Source organism: Grosmannia clavigera (genome assembly GCF_000143105.1).
Source record: "Grosmannia clavigera kw1407 unplaced genomic scaffold GCSC_156, whole genome shotgun sequence".
NCBI lineage: Eukaryota > Fungi > Ascomycota > Sordariomycetes > Ophiostomatales > Ophiostomataceae > Leptographium > Leptographium clavigerum.
The window spans coordinates 1,341,900-1,361,368 of record NW_014040784.1 but is presented as its reverse complement, the minus strand read 5'-3'; the positions used below and the strand labels follow the sequence as shown (position 1 = coordinate 1,361,368).

Sequence of the window (19,469 nt, the reverse complement as noted above, 5' to 3'; positions counted from 1 at the left end):
GGTGTAGAAGTAAGTGGAAGAAAGGAAAGAAAAAGAAAGCAACGTAGAGAATAATAAACAGAAAGAAGAGAGGAATAGTAGGAGATAGTATACAAAAAGAAGATGGGATAGATGTGATAGCAGGAGGTATAGTCGATAAAGGAGAATAAGGATATGTTTGATATTTTAAGTAAAGGGTGAAAAATGAAAATGGAAAGATAAGAAATAAAAAAGAAAGTGAGAATGAAAGTATATTTAAGTAAGAAGAGATAAACATAAAAGAGAGAATAAGCTATGTATGGCTACTAGAAGAATAGAAAACTGAAAAAGAGAAATATAAAAGTAAGAAAGGTGATTAAAATAAGCATATAGGATAAGAGTAAAAGTAAAACAAAAAAAAAATCAAAGCTATATAGATGAATAATTCAATATGAATAGAAAGGTTAATAATAGAAGTATATATATAACATAGAACTATTTATACGTGATAAGAATAAAAAGGGTGAAGTGAGAAAAGAGATAGAAAAAAGTATAGAAAAAATAGAACAGTAAAATAAAACATTTAAAAAATTTAAGATAAAATATGGTAAAATTGAAAGTTCGTAGGAATCTACAATTATTGCATATGATTATAACAATGCAAGAGTAAGTACTGAACAGCACATTACGAGCGGCCGGAACCAGCACCTTGGCTAGAGGGCAGAGGGTGTTAGGGAGCAGGGGCTAGGGCCGTAGCGGGTACTAGAGCGCTAGAGGCGCTCACCGCGGGCACAGGAACGTTAGAATTGGGAGCAGCCATGTTGCTGCTAGAAGACGAATTTGTTGTTTCTGGAAGAAGTGACCGGATGCCAGACCCTACGATAATCTGATTTAACTACGGGACTAACCTCCTAAATAAAGGGAACTAAAGGCGCCTTAAGTCGCCTTTAACAGCGATCTTAGCAAGCACAAAGGGGCCGCCGCAAACGGACAAGCACCACCACCACTAGGAACAAAGGTTGCAAGCCTTTCGTCAAGACCTGCCTTAGGGGAGTTAAGCATAGGAGGGGAGCAATTGTAACGCCGCCCCAGGAAGGGGACCGACGCAGGCTACGCGCAAGCCGTACGCAGTATGCGCACAGCGTATTAGATGCACATCGTGAACTAGAAGCGGTGCTAGTGGCGCAGGCTGCGTGGCGCAGTCTGCGCACAGGCCACAGCACGTGCTAGCGCACGGGCCAAGTAGAAACGGGGTCGCGCCTGTCCTGCGCACTTGGTGCGCCAGAGGTGCGCCTACAATAAAGAGTGCCTCCCGCACTCCCTTAGAGTGCAAAAGGCAAGAATTAGCTATTAAATATACGGCTGCTTCCTCCTGTTAAGAAGATACCTCCTTGCCTGCCTGACTTACCTGGCCTACCCAAGTACACCTTTAACACTTAACTAAGGGTATAGCGCGCGCCGTAGTCCGCGCCGAACAACGAACTATGCTAGCGTAAGCCCCGCGCGCACGTTACGCGCGGCTAGAACTAGCACCTTAGCTAAAGGGCAGAGGGTGTCAAGGAGCAAGGGCTAGGGCCGCAGCGGGTACTAAAGCGCTAAAGGCGCTTACCGTAGGCATAAGAACGTTAGAATTAAAAGCAGCTATGTTGCTACTAGAAGACGAATTTATTATTTCTAGAAAAAGTAACCAAATGCTAGACCCTACAATAATCTAATTTAACTACAAGACTAACCTCCTAAATAAAGAGAACTAAAGGCGCCTTAAGTCGCCTTTAACAGCAATCTTAGCAAGCACAAAGGGGCTGCCGCAAACGGACAAGCACCACCACCACTAGGAACAAAGGTTGCAAGCCTTTCGTCAAGACCTGCCTTAGGGGAGTTAAGCATAGAAGAGGAGCAATTATAACGCCGCCCTAGGAAGGGGACCGACGCAGGCTACGCGCAAGCCGTACGCAGTATGCGCACAGCGTATTAGATGCACATCGTAAACTAGAAGCGGTGCTAGTAGCGCAGGCTGCGTGGCGCAGTCTGCGCACAGGCCACAGCACGTGCTAGCGCACGGGCCAAGTAGAAACGGGGTCGCGCCTGTCCTGCGCACTTGGTGCGCCAAAGGTGCGCCTACGATAAAGAGCGCCTCCCGCACTCCCTTAGAATGCAGAAGGCAAGAATTAGCTATTGAATATACAGCTGCTTCCTCCTGTTAAGAAGATACCTCCTTGCCTGCCTAACTTACCTGGCCTACCTAAGTACACCTTTAATAGTTAGCACTAAGATGCATTAAGCTTTTTAGAATCCTTAAGACTATAAGTAGATAAGTATATTAACTAGCACTATTAAAATAATATAGCTAACTATATAACATTTTCTTAGTCTTACTATTAAAGCACTAAAAGAGTAAGGCAAGTATAGAATAAGCGCCTTTAATAATACTAGTATTAAAAGACTTAAATAATAAATAAAAAGTAAAAGTAGTCTTAAATAAAAGACATAAGGCTAGCTAAACTAAATACTTAGTATATTAAATAGGCTAACTAACTAAATATAACTAGTGAGTGCTAAAAGAAGATATAAAAAATATATACGTAGCAATTAAGTAGTATATATATAGTAAGCGTATAAAGACAAAAATATATAAGTAAAAGCTTGAATCAATTTAACTAGCTAAAAGGCCTTATAAAAGGCTATATAAAACTATCTAAAAAGCCTTTAAAGTAATACTATACTAGCTACTACCTTAGCTAGCTGTCTACACCGCCGTTAGGGCAATCACTATTGCGCTCGTGACTATGGCAATGGATCCAACTCTTACCATTACTCCAACACGTAAGTTTACCCCTCATCGTATGATTCGGCAGTCTCTCTTACTAACTGGAGCAGTGACGGCTCGTACTACTACGCCAATCCGAATGGCAGCACCTACTACAACAATGGAGACGGTGGCAGCACGTACACGTCATCCGGTGGCTCGAAAACGTCGTCTGGATATGGTGGAAGCAGCGGCAGCGGCAGTTCCAACACCGGGTCGAACAACCAGAAGTAAAGGCCAAGTCGTGGTCCTCACGGCTACGGCCAACAGAGATTGTAGAGTTGTCTCGTACTGAATGGCGGCCTTCCAACGACACCAGGCGCAGAGTATCGAAATAAGAGACTGAATTATCTTATCGTAGCCTGTGACTATTGCTGCTTACTTCGTGACTGCTTGCTCATGGCCAAGACCCCCTCCGTGTGGTCCACAGCAAAGCTTTTATCTGTTTGCACATCTGAAATGCGGCGGTCCTCCGTCTACCACAGTATCCATTACATAGCTCAGACCGAAGTACGTGCAGGCTTGTTATCAGAGAAACCGAATGCATAATTCAAAAACTGAAAGGCATATGGGAAGAAAGGAATCAGAATAATAGTTATGGCAACACAAATCGCAGAGTGAGCTACAACATCACCGGACTGCCTCAAAGTGGAGATATGAATTACGACACCGTGGCTGACAATTAGATGGCTAAATACTTTAGCAGTTCCCGTTTCTTCCCGGAACACGTATCTTACATACCGATTCCTGCATTGCCTATATTCAGTAAGAACGTTTGAGACCCCAGTTTGTAGCACTTGAACTCCTCGTCTGATGTTACTCAGCTGCCCAGATGCCTTAAGAATAATTGCGCAGCCGCCGACAATTGCCTGACACCAGGCGTACTGTAACCGATCCCTGCTTTGCACGACCCTCGTAGTGAAACTATACCTAGTAAAATAATCCCAGCAACCTTGATTGTCTTACAAGGCTTTCAGCCTTGAGTGACGAAAACACGGGAGAAAGCCTAGTGAACGCCTTCGCCTAATTTATGGCCGAGCACCCAATACTTTACGCATTGGCAGGGCTTACAAGGCAAGGCTGTGACTGTAGAAAGAACACGTTTGACAATTGGGGATTCGTTTACTAATCTTACGATTTGAGTTGCGTCACATCTACACAAAAACCTTGGTACAAGGTGTGGTTCATCTTGTTTGAATCTAGACTTCTTTTTGTATGTGTGTGCCATGAAAGGCAAGCGTAAGGCGTCTGATGCGACAAAACTGACAGAAGAACCAACGACACCGGACAAAGAAAGATGATAAGCACTTACATATTGACAAGGCAATCTCAGACGAAAGCCTTCGGCTTGACTTCGGACTTACAATTTTGCTCTTCTTCCTCCTCTTCCTCAGGTCCGATAATGAATACGACTTTCTGCTTCCGCTCTGTCGCCTTATCTGCGCCTTCCCTATCTATAAGCGGCGTTTGCTCCTCCTTGTCGTTATAATGCCCGGCTAGAGGCGACTGACAAATAGTTGTGGCCTGCTCGCTACCAAGCTTCTTGTCAGATGCTACCGCGGGCTTCCCGGTTGGCTGTTGGTGGTTAGCTTGGAATGTTTTTTTGAAGGCCTGCTTCATGCTGGGGAACTTAACCTTCTCGGCCGTCTGCTGGAGACAATCTACGTTGGAAAAGGTGCTTTGTGGCATAATGATTGTGACAAGATGGTAGGGTGAGTAGGCCGGGATGTTGTAAGACTGTTTGTGACTGTAGCACGATACGTTACCTGTGTGGGTTACTGCGTAGTTGCTTGAACTCGGAGTTGAAGTTGCGGTTTCTGTTATTATAGACTAGAAATACACATTGTACAGCACAGGTGAGAGGAGGCACATTTATATACTTCTCGCGCTGACGGGCCAAACGTCCATGACTCTGCGAGTTCGTCAAATGGACAGTGAGTCGCCAGGAAAGCGATGTCTGGACAAGTTGAACAAGTTGAACAAGCTGAGCAACGCAGGACTGTTCTTTCTTCCTTGTGCGGCTCTGATTGGCTCCCTTAAACTGACAGCAAAGAATATATGTTTATGTCGAGTTGGCATATCTGACATCATACTCCGTAGTTGCTGGCTGATCGGATGCCCCACTTGGAGCTGTCAAACCGGCTGTGATTTCATTGGCTCGTCGTCACGCGACCCTACGTCGTAATAGCTCGCGTTTCTTCCTTATCAAGCAGCGCCGGAAGCGTAGGGTCTCTGCTGGAGTGGTCTTTTGGAACGCGTCTTCGTCGCCGTCCTCGATCTCCATTCCGCCGTCTGGGCCTGCACAATTCCGGGAGACATAGCTGCTGCCCGTGCTCTTTGCGCCTTGCCTTTTCGGCTCACATTTCGCTATTTTATATTTTTATTTGACGGTCGAATCACAGCGTCCAATTGTGTCTCACATCCCACATCCCACAGTTCCGATCCAATTCGGATCTGGTTGCAGCCAGACGACATCAAGCGGGCAGTTTAACCTGTCGGCGACACTGTTCCCCGCCATCATGGCCGACGAGCCTACGCTTCCGCGGATCCCTCCGTCCAAGGCAGCCGAAGCGATCTTTGGTCCTGCCCGCAAGCGCGCCCGTTTCGACTTGCGCGGCGACATTTCGGCACAGCTGCTGTCCAACTCCAGCGATCCGGCCGTCTTTTCCAGCGACGACGACCCGGCTCTCGACAACTACGCGTCTGACCGGCGGAAAAAGAAGAAGCGCTATGTGGGCGCATGGTTTGCGCAGCATCCTGCCTCGACAGACTCTGCCTTTGACGACTTTATGGAGCCGACAGCACCGGCAGACACAGAGGATACAGAGGACACAAAATACAGAAAAGAGACGACAGCAGCAGCCCCGATGGCCAGCCCGAGAACAACGGTGCTTCCCCCGTCGCCAGTCCGGAGATTGCCTAAGAAGCGCACACTCGAGCGCCAGTACGACAGCGGCGTGTGGATGGGCAGCGGGACAGCAGACGAAGACGAGGCCATGCCCGACTCTCCACCGGCAGCATCGCTCGCTTCCACGTCCTCACAGCTGTCCTCACAGCTGTCTCTGGCACCGCCACCACCACCACCAGCACAGGCAGACTTCCCTCCGCCTCCGCCTCGGCAGCGGCGCATCTTTCAGCGGGTGCCGAGTCTGGCTGTGAGCAGCGCCGAGAAGAGGGTGCGGTCGATCATCCAGGAGTGCATCGAGGCGGGCGACGAAGAGATCTCGTTGATGTGCGTCTTGTCTTGGTTCCCTTTCTTTTTGGGACTTCTCACCGAACCATCAATCTAACCGTCACAGTGGCCTTGGACTCAACTCCCTATCGAATGCAACGGTGGAGCCGCTGTCAGGCCTCGTGCCCATCCCCGTTGTTGCCGAAGGCGTTGCCTTTGAGCAGAAAGAGCCACGGCTGCAGATCTTCCTGTCGAACAACGAACTCACCCGGCTCCCGGGCGCCCTCTTCAACCTCGAACACCTGACTGTCCTAAGCCTGCGCGGCAACGGGCTGACAGAGCTACCTCCTGCCATCGGCAAGCTGCGAAACCTCCAATCCCTCAACGTGTCTCTGAACAAGCTGCGCTACCTGCCCGCCGAATTACTCCCGCTACTTCACACATATGGCCAAGGCGGCCGCCTGACAATGCTGCTCGCGCACCCGAACCGGTACTTCATGCCAGACGAGGAGACCCGCACTTCCGATGACCGGGATGGAGAAGAAGGGGAAGACGACGCCGACAACGACGACGATGACAACGGCAGCGTGATCGTCCATCGAGGCAGCGAGAAGCAGAGAACGGCAGGCACACAGCGGACACCACGCCGGCCATTGGCACGACCGACGCGCGTCGCCCGCTCGCGCGTCCGCTACATGGACTCGACCGGCAAGACCTGGTCCGACTTTGCCATGCAGCCGGGCACGTCTGGCCTGATGACCACTGAAGACCTGGCTGTCGCCCCGACGCCGCCGTGGTCTACGCTGCCACACCTCTCCCGGGGCGCGGACGGACCTCGGGACAGACAAGCCTCGGGCCTGACGGCATCGCGCGTGCCCACGCTCATGGAGCTCGCCCTGGAGGCCTGCTATGGCGTGCCGCAGCTGGGCCAGCTGGCCGAACTGCTGCCCTCGGACGCGCCACCGCAGCTGGCGCGACAGCTGGCACGAGCCCGGGCGCTGCGCGAGGCGGGTGGTGCGGCATGCTCGCTTTGTCGGTGGCAGCTCCTGGTGGCGCCCATGACCGAGTGGCTGGAGTGGTGGGAGTTTGCAAAGTCGGACATTGATCTGTCGTATCTGGCATCGACATCCGCATCAGCTGCAACTACAACCACACCTGCACCTGCGACTGCAACTGCAACTGCAGCAACAACGCCCACGGTGGCGAACGTCGATGAGGCTGCAGTAGTTGGCCCGGATGACATGGAGCTGTTGCCGTTCGTGTGGCGAGGGTGCAGTTGGGGGTGCGTACCAGCTGCATCGAGAGGAGACGAAGTAGAGTAGAGTGTAGCGGTGTGAGATTGGGCCTCAAGACCAGCCCTTGTTTTCTAGAATCCCACCAAGCAATCGGGAAGTAGAGTGATACAACGTACCGTACAATTTTAGCGAATAGACAAGTAGTATTATATCCTGACCTATAATATGTATCTTACTCCGTATTGGGCTATGCTACTTGCTTAGTCTAGCTGAAGCTCGGCCTCTCCGTACTCCATACAGAGCACATACCCTTATGCTCGATCAATCGCCTTCGTGCTTATTTTTTTCCACGGCTCCTGTTATCTAGATTCTGCTTGAAACATTGCCACCGACAGCTTGGTTCTTGGTACGGAAGATAATATTCGAATAAACTAAAAAAATGGGCCGGAACTACGGAGTATTACTCTGCAGCTGCATTCGCAGCTGGGAAATGCAGGTTGAGCTATCTTTGCAGATAAGTCGTACCCCCTACTTGCAAACTCGACCCAGATATGTGTCCATCATCGTGTTTTGTGTAAAATACCCATCGGTACTCTGTATGTATTGATTATAGACAACTTTACTGTTTTCGTACTTAGAATGGGGCCAGAAAATTAAACAACGCAATTTCCTTTGGCGAGTCATGTTGGCTGATAAAAGTACATCGTGTAACAACTATTGGCATCGAACTGAACCCGTTGTGTTCTATATTGTACCATATCTTACTTTTGCCACAACCTAAAAGTCGGAGGCAAGGAACATTGGGCTGCTTGGCAACAGCTAACTTCAATGGGTGTTGATAATCTCTCCCTTGAAGTCTACCCCTATTACTACACCCAACTAGTGTTCGTCTTGCTTCATGGGCTTGCCACACTCACCCTTATTCATCTGCGTCTCTTCTTCCTATCGGCGAGTCGGACTGCCTATACGGAGTAAAGAAGGAAGCATTTCCACAATCAATATTCCATAGCGATTGCTAATACGACTCTGCACAGGGGCTTGTGAGACCGTCGCCACCCCGGCTTTCCAGGGAGTCCTTTGTGGGCCGAGGAAGAGAATACGCCTGAAGGCAGCAAAAATGGTACCTCTAAAGATGCGGAGGGTTTCAAATAAATATCTCCGGTCATTTCTAGAGCTGAGCCTTCCATATAGAGTAGCGACCGGCCGGTTGTCGAATTCAGCCCCTTCACTAACTCCTTAGTAGAAGTGCGGTGACGGATGGGTCCACTGCTCTTTGAGGATCTCGCCGAGCATCACAAAAAGGCGGTGGCCTCTGTTTTATGTAGGCCATGGATCCAGGGTTAGTTGAGCTTGCCGCCTACATATGCCGAAAGTCGAAAGTCGATTGTCTCCTTCTCATCACCCGTCCAGCAATAACAATCGAGATATCGAAATTCTCTCTTACGGAGAAAAAAAGGCATCCAAAGTCCGGTGTTAGCTTGATTCCTAGTCTCACCGATATCTTTCTGCTTTCTTTTTCATGAAGGCGTAGGAATGAAACCCAAAGGTCTTTCCGCTGCTCCTTCAAGCTTGCAGGATCGTTCCGGTTTTCTATACGCTGGCCATCCGTCTCACATGAGCCATACACCGGCCATTTCTTCATTGTCCAATCATATCTTGACATGATATTGGGAACGTGATTGAAGTTGTCGACAATGCATTAGGCTCCGTTCTTGGACAGCCTGGCAGAGAGTACCCATGCTTGGTAGAAAAGCAAAAGGTTGAGAGAGCCCAGTGGCTGCTCTCTTGTCTGTTTCCTTTCACATTTTTTTATCTCCTGGGACAGCTCCTGGACTCAAAGCAAGACCAAGAACGGTTGCGATTCTTTCGACGACATACTCAAATTCAGATACCTATTGTTTTTATTCAGTACATTGCACATATCTCTGCCAGCACACATTAGTCAACAAATATTACAGAACAACCTGACTGCACACCCACCCTCTGCTAAGAAGCTCAGCACATCAACATATTTCACAAATCAACACAAGCAACTGCGGAGCAGCAAGTGCCTGGGACACCGACCGAAGCAGCAAGGACAACAATATTAATAGCTTTCAGACTTCACTGCGTTAGCCATCATTCAGAAGGAGGGTTAGCTGCTGCCAGTGTAGCGGGCTATGGGATATCTTACCGGTTGCCAATCATGAAAGCCGGCAACAACACACAGCCTCTATCCCTCATCGCACACCATCAATGCTGACTTTTCCCTATACTGTATCCTCGAACTGCGCTGCAATGACTCCATTGCCATCTGAATTGCCATCAGAGGATTCGGCAGTGCCGTCGGTCGTTTGGAGTTCTTCAGTCGTGATAACACCAAGGCCCATCGTGTCGGATTCAAGAACAGCATTGGAAGTATAGGTAAAGGACCCATTGAGCAAGAACCTATGAAGGCATAGACATTAGCAGCAGGTCTAACCATCACGGACGACCTGGAATGCAGAAGACTTGCATGCTATGAGGTCTACGTTGAATCTCAGCTATCATGGAGACAAGTCTGCGATCCGATCAGAATATTGCCGTTTGTAGGCGGAAGTAGTTCTCCCGTCACAACGTGATTCATCAAGGCCCACTTACATCTCGCGGCTATTCAAGTTGACTACTGTCGGCCTGCCGCCGAAAGGGGCAGAGCTCTGGGTACCGGAGGAGACATGAGCGGCAAATTGACTTCCGATTTGAAGAAAAAGGGGGTCGACACGCGACATCTCTCTCTCGGGCCGTTGTGCCAGGGATGTTCTGAAGTTTGTTGCCGATATCGACGACGCGCCGAAAAAGGAACGATTGTCCAATGCCATGGCTAGTGTCTCCAAGCTGCCAGGTTGCCCTTCTGCCGCCACAGATTCTCCTTCGACAGAGGTTGCATCTGTTTCGGCTACTGGCAGCTGGCAAGAGGTGGCATCGGTCTCTTCAGTCGATTTCTGCGAGGCCATAGGAAGGTGGAAACGTCTGTTCCGTGACGACAGTATCCGCTGTGATGTATGACGCGGCCACTATCGGCCGCTGATACAGTGTCTAATATTGCCGCGATGGTGTGACGTTAAGATCGAGGATACAGTCGGTGGTGGACTCGATGTCCTCTTCTAGGAGATTTCTGGGGCACTGCCTTGTAGGGATCGAAGAGCCGCACGTGGGTCTGCTTGTCACAGACAGTCTGGACTGGGGAGTCTGTTCGAGGACCGGTGACGAAGTGGTAACGGAAGCGGGATGACTATTCGAGGTGAGGTTAGCTCTACTTGTGAAGGAAAGAAGACTGACAGCACAATTCCTACCGACTACCGAACCTTTTCTCACCGCAAGTCCAATTCCATCGACAGTGCTAGCTGGTGTGGCAGTGTCTTCCCCGTCACATGGAAGAAGGGAAAACGGGGCTGGCAGACCGGTGAGGACGTCCGAGCTTTAATTCCAGCAGTAGAGACAGCAGCAGTGAACGGCGGTGAGAGCACGAGAACATGGTTCGTGCCATGCTGTCAGTTCGATGATGCAGGGGGGGGCCGAAGTGGCAATTTTGCTTCAGAAAGCTTTTTCAATTTGCTTTTGCAGATGGAGTTCTTGAAATGAAGGGATCTGGGTCTTGCCGAGGGAGAACGAAAGACAGAAAATGGGTGAATATGAAGAGGACAGCATAGACAAGGCTGAGGATTGCTGCCTCTAGCCAGTGAATACGTCAGGCGGAGAGTTGGAGGGAAGCGGGCAGAAACCGACCTGCTTTATCTTTCCAAGGGCTGGCCCCTATTCCCCGCCGTGTCTTTGGTGGCTTGCCTCCTCATAATTCTTTGTTACGGCCCAGGTACTGCATCATCGATCTGCTTTACGTCTGCACGATTTCCCGCCTTTCCTGCTGTGAAACGTTCCAGAAGCGTTGAGAAGATTGGGTAATCTGTCAGTTTTTCTGGCATCCATGGTTCGGCCGACTACGCTGCAAGCGTCCAGTTCTCGTTGGGCTGCAGAGAACCCGGCGGCTACTACCACTCTCACACTCAAAAAGATTGGAACCGATCCGATATGCTGCATGCAGGAAACCCCTGTCCCACATTCGGCTGTCCAGCTCGCCCCCTTTTCCTCTTGCGAACGTCAAGAGAACGATACTGCTATGTGCAGAAGATGGAAATTCCCGATTTTGAATATAATGAACAGAAGGCAGGGTCACTAGGATTTGGATGTATTGGAGCTGTCAGCTGCATTTCACTTCATCTGGCGAGGGACGGCCCTTTTAGATCGGCGATAGCTGCTTTGTTTATCGGCTGCCGCTCGCTCGTGCCATCTGTTTCGGGCCCGACAGCTGGCAGGCGCTAAGAACTCAAGACGAAGCCAAACGATAAAGCAGACTCCAACCCTCCAGAAAACCAAAAAAAAGCCAAGTCAGGCTGAATTGACAACACAGCATACTATCGATCCAGATCTTGGGAGAACCACAACTAGAAAAACCCGAAACCAAGGGGAAAAGAAAAGATTAGCACAAAGGTGATAAGCCAAAAGACAGCAATGCCTCTTCGTTGCTATCGGGCGCGTACGTCCGGAACTTTTCCGAGTTGCAGCGGCTGATTTGCCCAGGGGGTGTGCGCCAAAAATCAGACGCAGTGTGCTCTGTTCTTGCAGCCGGCCTCGCCGGCCTCTCCGAACTTTGTGCCAATTGCTGTCCTCGGAGCTGGCGACGCCGGAAAAAGCCCTGCACATCCGGGCCTTTACGATTTAATAGCGACTCTTTCGTCCTCAGATACGGCGGAGGCTAAGAGCTTCCAGTTTTTTATCATTAGCCACTCTGTGCTTTCGTTAGCTGTCTGTCATTGCTGTCGACTCGTCTTTTTTTCAATTTCGACCATAATGCTGATGAACTAAGACTCATAGCTTCACTGTGTTTCTGTCGTGCCAATCCACGTGGTCGGTCCCACACCCAATTCTTCGCTACCGGTTTCCTTGCTGAAAGTGCAGCTACCACGATGGCTGGCTCTCGAATGTCCCTGCGCACTAGAAGAGACAAGCTGAAGTCGGCAAGGAAGTACGAAAGTCGTTGAAAGAACCGGGAAAGGATCCAACAAGATGACGTGGACAGTAAACTTAAAAAGAACGATAAAGGAGAAAAGAGACAAAAATATGAGAACGAGATAAGGAAAACACCACCAAACAGCATACCGTCTGCTGGCTCTAATGGCCACTATTGAGGCGGTCTGTCTAGACGGTCGGCCTCGAGCACTCCTTTCTCTGGTTTTATCTTAGCAGGCACAACATGAGTACTCGACCACCAGATTCGCCAGGGGTTAACGATATGTTGAGTTACTTGGGAGCCCCAACAAGACGATGCCTGTTTTTCCGAGCTGCCTCTTTTGTTCGCTGGAGCGGAGGAAGGAGCTTATCCTGCCTCAACAGGCTGGCCACCTAGGGGCTTGATCATGTTTCAACTGCTTTGGCACTTATCCAGTCCGGGATCATTGCTGGCGAAACCATGGCATAGTGCCATGCTCCGATATCCTATCTCTGTCTTGGCTGCTAGCCGTTGTTTGGAAGTCCCTTCAAATGGCCTATGACTTCACATAAAATGATGCCGGAGCCAGTAGTGAGCGGTATTTACAAAGTTTCTAACTTCAAACCTCCTTCTAGACCTTGGGAATACATAAGCTTAGAACAATAGCCAAGATAGAATTGTCTGCTCAAGTGCGGACGGGCCAAAGCAACGTCGAATTATCAACCTTCCCAAAGCACAGTGTCAAATATGGAACCCCTTTTCAGTGTTATGAGGAGTCACAACTCCTTCTCCATCCTCTGTGCCTTCAAAGTAGAGCAGAGGCCAACTGTGAGGGGTGGTACGCAAAGTTCTCTTCAATGGCAGCTTTGATACCAAAATATACAGAACGGCGGGTGAACAATATCCGGAAATGGTGAGTATTGTTGTTGAACAGTCTGAGGGTGGAAATTGCTATGGAGTAGTCTATCTCCGCCGACTGACTTTGTGTCGAACGAATCCATGATCCATATGACTTAGAGTAGAGCATTCACTTGTCGGCTTCAGTTTTGCAGTTGGTCTGGCTTGATCTTCCCATCTCTGTCAAATCACGAGCCATGCATGCCGTGACTAGAAGCAACATGTGGACTGTACCAAGTTTTTGTATACTGGAGAGACAATAGACATAGCTGATGTTCCACGTCTTTGACCTTGGCCATGTCTCTTCGTGCTGAAAGAAAGCTGCTCTATGCATCTTGTCTGATAAAATGAAGTTTCAACTTTCTCGTCTGCCTTTCAAAATAAATCCGAAAAAACAAAAAAGAATTGTACAAACGCTCTTTCTGACTTTGTCCCTGTCGATCATCTTGCCAGCTAAATATAATTGTCCCCTTAGCCGAACACCCCCCTTACAATTACGTTCTGTAAGGCAGAAATTTGAGTCTTGTGTAGCAAAATAAAAATACAAAAAGGCTCCTCCTCACAGGTACACACGATCCAAAGTCTAGGAAGAGTTCTAGGAACTAATAAGATTGGAGAACCTTACTTGTCTGGACCACCAGCACGTTATATTACTAAGCTGCTCAGGAACCAGAAAGCTGACGTTGTTCTCTGCTAAGAAACTAATGAGCACAATCTTGTGTGCTGGGTGAGCTTCCAATCACACGGTTGCAACTGATTTGCTTCAGTGATGAAAGAATAATATATCCTCAAATCATAAAGCTAGGCTAGCGCTTCCTGACCAAGTTTCCTGGAAATAAGCTACAAAAGACTTACACGTCGTACAGTAATCAAGCACGCGTTGTATTTACAACTCAACAGCTCCTGTTCCGACGTATCGGCACCTTGAAACTGACAATGTCACTAATTGGGGTAGTCCGCGCAGCCACAAATGATCGGCTAATATCATCCCGGACTTTTTCTCGAATACATGCTCAGGTCGGTATTCACACCATCTTCTTATTTGTGTCAGTTTCATCGGTCATAGCTAATATCGGCTGCACATTTCTGCCCTGCCTTGGGTACCTTCTGATGTTCCGTCTCGACAGCCGTCCCGATCCAGAAATTCACAGGACCGGTTGTGCGCCTAATAGCATGAGACAAAAACAGAGAACCTGCAACAACAAACTGCTACGAACATAACTGGCTTACTGTCCAACAAAAATTCCGTGTCCTATTATGTCGGGACAATGTGACATCATGGGAAAAAAGGCACTTATCCCTCGTCGATACACCCGGGCAAAATAAGTCTGCTTATGAATCAGGCCAGTCGGGTATTGTTATTACGTACCCATGTCATCAAAACAGTCACAAGCGATAATAAGGCTTATGGATTCTTACATGGAGGCTCAGATTAGCTACATGGCGTCCAGGCGTATGGCTGTCAGGAATGTACAGCTGGTAATCGACAAGAAAGGCGAAATCAAGGCGTCTGTTTCAGGCAAGACCGCATGATTAGAGAGACACATGATGTTTCACTGTAATATCAGGTCTGTATGTAAGTCGCGTCGGCCAATACTGTTCTAAAACATCTCATATAAAACATTTTCCACTGTACGCCTTACTAAGTATTGGTTGCAGATGCATCCTACTAAGATTCGGCATCGAGACAGAACGCCTTACGGGAACTAGAAAATGACCAACGAGTGAGGCTATGAACTGTGGGAGACATAGCTGTACGGCTTTATTGGAGCCGTTGCTTTTTTTGAAACAGCACTAGCCTAATAGTGTCTGTTTTTGACTGTTGCATGCCTATTTGTAAGGATCTCATCAAAGACAGAAAATATATGCTAAATGAAGGCAGCACAACACTCAGAATTCATGTAAATCAGTTGCCAAGTCACAGCACATAAACTTGGCCCTCCTCCTGCATTAAATCCCAATCACCGTGTACACAAATTTTTTATAATGATCGTCTACTTTGGGTTGGCGTTAAGGCCTGATTGCCCATGCAAAACAGATGGGCAGAAACCATTTATGAAGATTTGGGCAGCAGAGTATTAGGAACTGGTAGTTATCGTTAAAATGTACATTTACCATAGGACACTAATCTAATCGAGGTAACGGCCAGAAATCACATTTATGAGTGGCTGCAACTTTAGTCAGCTTGAAAAAGAAATTGCTTTATTCGCAGAAGTCATTTTTATCCCAATACCGCAATTTAGCTCCTACAAAGATCTATAGCAGTCTGTATTCTCCTGTGAAGCCCAGTGTTTTTGTTATTTTGAAATCTATTGCGGATATGATACTTCGTGACCTATACTTTGCGGTTGACGCTTGGAATTGCTTTGCAGACAGAGTCGGTGGACTACGTACGTGCAATTGAGTAGACTACGTTTGGAGAAGTGCAATTTGTCAGACGCAAAACTGTTGAATAATATACCAACCTCGAGTGAGAAGATTGCTCAAACCTGACAGGAGATCAACACAAACCACAACAAGCCTGAAAGGAACGTCGCGTATCAAAGCCTGACGGATGCCAAGTTTGCCAAAATATGCATTTTTTTTCACTATTACGGAGTACAATACCGGCTTTGCGCTTTGGAATTGGTATACGGCGAATTGCATACTGGTAAATTTTGCCAAATGTTTACCACCAATTGCAGAGCTTAGACACTTCGTGTCTTCAAAGGCTGGCCAACTTTTTCAGATTTCTAGCGCCATAAGAATCCCAAACATGTAATGTAAATAACGAAAACCGGTTTAGATAGTATACCATATCAGCGTTTTATTTGGTTAGAACTGATCGTCCCCTCCAAGCTAACATGACACACCTTCGTATCTTGTAGTCGACTGGATTTGGTTTTGCTCACCCCTTTAGCTGTGGCGTTTGCGCCTGTCTACGTCCATTGGAACGTTTCATGACAACTGAAGCTGGTCGAGGTTCTTGAGTCATGCTTCGATCAGCTGCCTCGGCTATTGATTTCTAGTGGCCACATCGCCAATAGAGCTGCCGTAGTTATGGCGTTCACTTTCCTGCAGTAGTCTATGCGTTGACTTGCTTTGTCCCTGTGCTAGCTAACAAGTGTGCGAGGCAGTCGAGTAGCTTTGGCCTGAGGACTGCAGACACACTGTTAGCCACATCTTACAGCAGTCCCAGACCGTATCGCTACCTTGCACAACCTGCAAACCAGAGATCATCGGTAGTTCTGTTGTATTATCGAATGGTTTGTTTGGGCATGCTAATTGTGACAGTCATATTCAGCACCGTTGATAGCCAGATGAAATCAAGAAGACCACCGTCGTATATTGCTCATAACCAGGTATAAATTCACCTTTTGAAAACGCAGCCATCTAGCCTCACGTTCTAGATCGGCCAGCGTCTGAAATATAGTTTCGCCGTAGCAGGCAGCTCAAATTCTAGTTCTAAGAGAGTCTCGGAAGATGCCGACATCTTCGCCATATTCCGGTTACATAAGTCCGCCATTTTCCCTGTATGAAGACGTAAATTCAAAGACATTGAAAGGCTATGCGGGAAGGAAGGAAACTCAATTTCTTGCCACAAAGTATATGAGCCCATACAATTTCAGGGACAAGTCACTCCGAGGATCTCGACGTTGGCCGACGCAAATGGAAACGAAATACATAAGCAAGTGATTACAAGTCCTCAAGACGAGCCCAAAAAGGCCAGGACTGCAAGCCCTGATTGCTTATAGGTACCTAGCATAGCATGCCTGGTGTCCACGGTAAGGCCAGAGGGTGGCCCCTCATTGACAATAAAAACCGCGGTAACTATCGTCAGCATTCTTCTTGGCGGCAGCGCTAGAAGGGACAGGTTTTTTTTACATGCGTTGCTATCGAGTGCAGATGTCTGGTTAGTTCGGGAAGCGTGAGTTGCGCGTGTCCAAATACATGCGGCCCATTATGCAGCCGTCTCATATGGGGAAGGTTGAGGAGAGTACCCTGAGGTATCTTTCAGTACCGCGGAAGAACTGCTCTCAATGCCAAGGCAAGGCTTGACAGATCAGGTGGAGAAGGTGGTACGCTGTAAGCGAAGGCTCGTTGTTTCATGGTTGTCGGTTCGATTGACTTTTGGAAGATCACACGCTCTAGTTTGGAGCCAAAAGTTGCGTGCTTCCTCACGGAGGACATACCTCTGGACAAAGCAGGCAGTCTGACCGGAGACAAAGGAAGTAGTAGAGTCGTGAAAAGAAAGTCGGAGTCGAAATCATCGTAGTCGGCGCATTCGTATGCCGCTCAAAGTAGTAATAGAGCCGATGTGACGAGACATGCATGATGCAACCACCACTACTCGCATGTATGTATGCTATTAGACTTGGGAAGGATCGTCAGCGGTCATGCATATGATATTGTTAGCCTGTTGGATCAAACTTGGACGCCACCCGCTCGACGGGGATGGCCAGGCCGACTTGGAGGGCCGACATGGCCGTTTGCGCACTCCGTAATGCTTCGTGCGGCTTCTGCTCTTTTTCAGGCCTTCTCAATCTTATGTGAGCATCTGCCGCCGCTGGTGGTATTAACGATCTCTGATCAAGCCTACTGTCGCATTCTCTGATGCAAGATGAAGATTGTACTGTTACCGTAGGAGACGTGGCTACGGCGGAAGATCTACGTATGTTCCGTCATCAGTTCTGCACTTTGATTGTCAATTGCTGCGTCTTCCCACACGTTTCTGTCAACGGGAAGCGGGAGCGCTAAAGACGAGCACATGATTCGCCAAAGAGCGCGCAAGGTGAATTGCCCCACTGTATGCAGGCTTCGGAGCGCTACGGAGTACAGCACCAATACTTCGTATTGACACAGAATACATCGCCATTCAGCTCAACGGCCACACGGCTGGCCGGACCATGTATTTGGCCACAACAGAGTGAAACCAAAGTCTGCTCTTCGAGCTAAAGGCTGTCGGAATGCATTTATAGTCCTCTTAACACGGCATAGCGTCATGCTGTGTTCCTTGAGATTTATGGTCTACGGGGCTCTCATCGTGCTGTGCTCTGACATACGCAGCCTTGCCTGATTATATGGCTGTACTTCGCATATGGTCGTCTAGTTAGATATAAGCATATAGTCGCCTATTGCGATTACAGGCTACTTGTGATAGAACAGCTGCATCCTTAGAGGGTATTTGCATACGCAATTTACAGTAAGAAACAAGATCGACAAAATCAGCTAATACAGCAGGTAAATGCAGACGCCTGTTTTAACCTTATTCGAGCTAGAATACCGGTAGATCTTTCGAAATAAGGAACTCGTACATAGTAAGATACAACAGAGCACTGTACGGATATGGAGTAAAAGTACTCCATCCGACGTATTGATTGCCGATTCTGTAGCGGAGCATTGCGTATTGGCTACGAGCTTCCATGCCCAGCCACAGAACCGCAGCTGCGCTTGCGAATCAGATACGCTAAGGAGTACATTTCTTGTATTTTCTACGGAGTATAGGTGCTTCGTAATCGAACTATTACCTTTGCAGTCTCAGCAAGAAAATAGGCTCAACTGGAGCCAACAATTGTCATTTTGCCTTGGTGCCCGACTGCACATATTTATTAAGCCAAACAAGCCATTGCAACGTATCACGGTCAGCCCTGTTATCATTCGGGCAGCATCACTGCCCTTGCCTGCCCTGGGGTAGACGACGCCTTTCGGTGATTACGGAGTAAAAGTAAGAAAGGTTCGTCTTTCCTTTATCACGTAAGGACTGGCGGTGTAAGGAGTACGGAGTACTCCGTAAACATAACGCATTTCGTATGTTGATCCACCGAGGTTAACGGATTGTCTGTGCCCCATTTGCCTTCCGGGCGGTTATCATTGAAAGGGGCGGAGCTCAGTGAAAACTTGCCCCCTACTATGTACTTGCAAACAGTGGGAGAGGCAGAGGATTTACGGCCATATCAACCGCTCTCTTTAATAATTCCTATATTGCATTGTCTCGAATGGTGAGAAGTGATAAGCTGTACGGAGTTTCACGTATTTTTTTTTGTCTTTATCAGACAAGTCAGCATGCCTACTCCTTAGATGGCTATCTGTCTAGCTAAAATGGCTACTGCCATTTTGTAGGGTCATAGTTTTTCCCCTGTACGAGTACTTGCAACATTGGAACGTAATCTATAACCCAATAACAGGAGCGTGCCAGAAATGGTTTTTGTCACAGACATACAAGGCTTGAACGCCTGCACCCCGTAGAAATCCCGCCTTATTCGTACGTTGTACTCCCCACTTCGTAGAGGCTATTACGTAGTATCGTATGCTCTTTCTACGCATTTTTATCCACTACTTCTGGCATCTGGATGCCTTTATGGAGTACGTACTGAGGCTATGCTGCTAGTTAGGCATATATATAGTTATTACTCCGTACTA

General features: G+C 48.1%; 3 protein-coding genes across 3 annotated transcripts; 1 reads left to right on the top strand and 2 right to left on the bottom strand.

The window, feature by feature from the left end:
* Positions 1 to 4,093: 4,093 nt before the first annotated feature.
* On the bottom strand, positions 4,094 to 4,453 carry CMQ_2085 (uncharacterized protein; the record flags this gene model as incomplete). The annotated part of the gene is made up of 1 exon (XM_014316043.1): positions 4,094 to 4,453. The coding sequence occupies one exon, from the start codon at positions 4,451 to 4,453 to the stop codon at positions 4,094 to 4,096; it is 360 nt and encodes a 119-aa protein (XP_014171518.1).
* An 830-nt stretch (positions 4,454 to 5,283) lies between these two features.
* Positions 5,284 to 7,258, top strand: CMQ_2209 (leucine rich repeat domain containing protein; the record flags this gene model as incomplete). The annotated part of the gene is made up of 2 exons (XM_014316167.1): positions 5,284 to 5,996; positions 6,064 to 7,258. The coding sequence occupies 2 exons, from the start codon at positions 5,284 to 5,286 to the stop codon at positions 7,256 to 7,258; spliced, it is 1,908 nt and encodes a 635-aa protein (XP_014171642.1).
* A 2,162-nt stretch (positions 7,259 to 9,420) lies between these two features.
* CMQ_2453 (uncharacterized protein) lies at positions 9,421 to 10,143 on the bottom strand (the record flags this gene model as incomplete). Its single annotated transcript, XM_014316411.1, has 2 exons — positions 9,421 to 9,598; positions 9,791 to 10,143. 2 exons carry the CDS (start codon positions 10,141 to 10,143, stop codon positions 9,421 to 9,423), a joined length of 531 nt encoding a protein of 176 aa, XP_014171886.1.
* Positions 10,144 to 19,469: the final 9,326 nt, after the last annotated feature.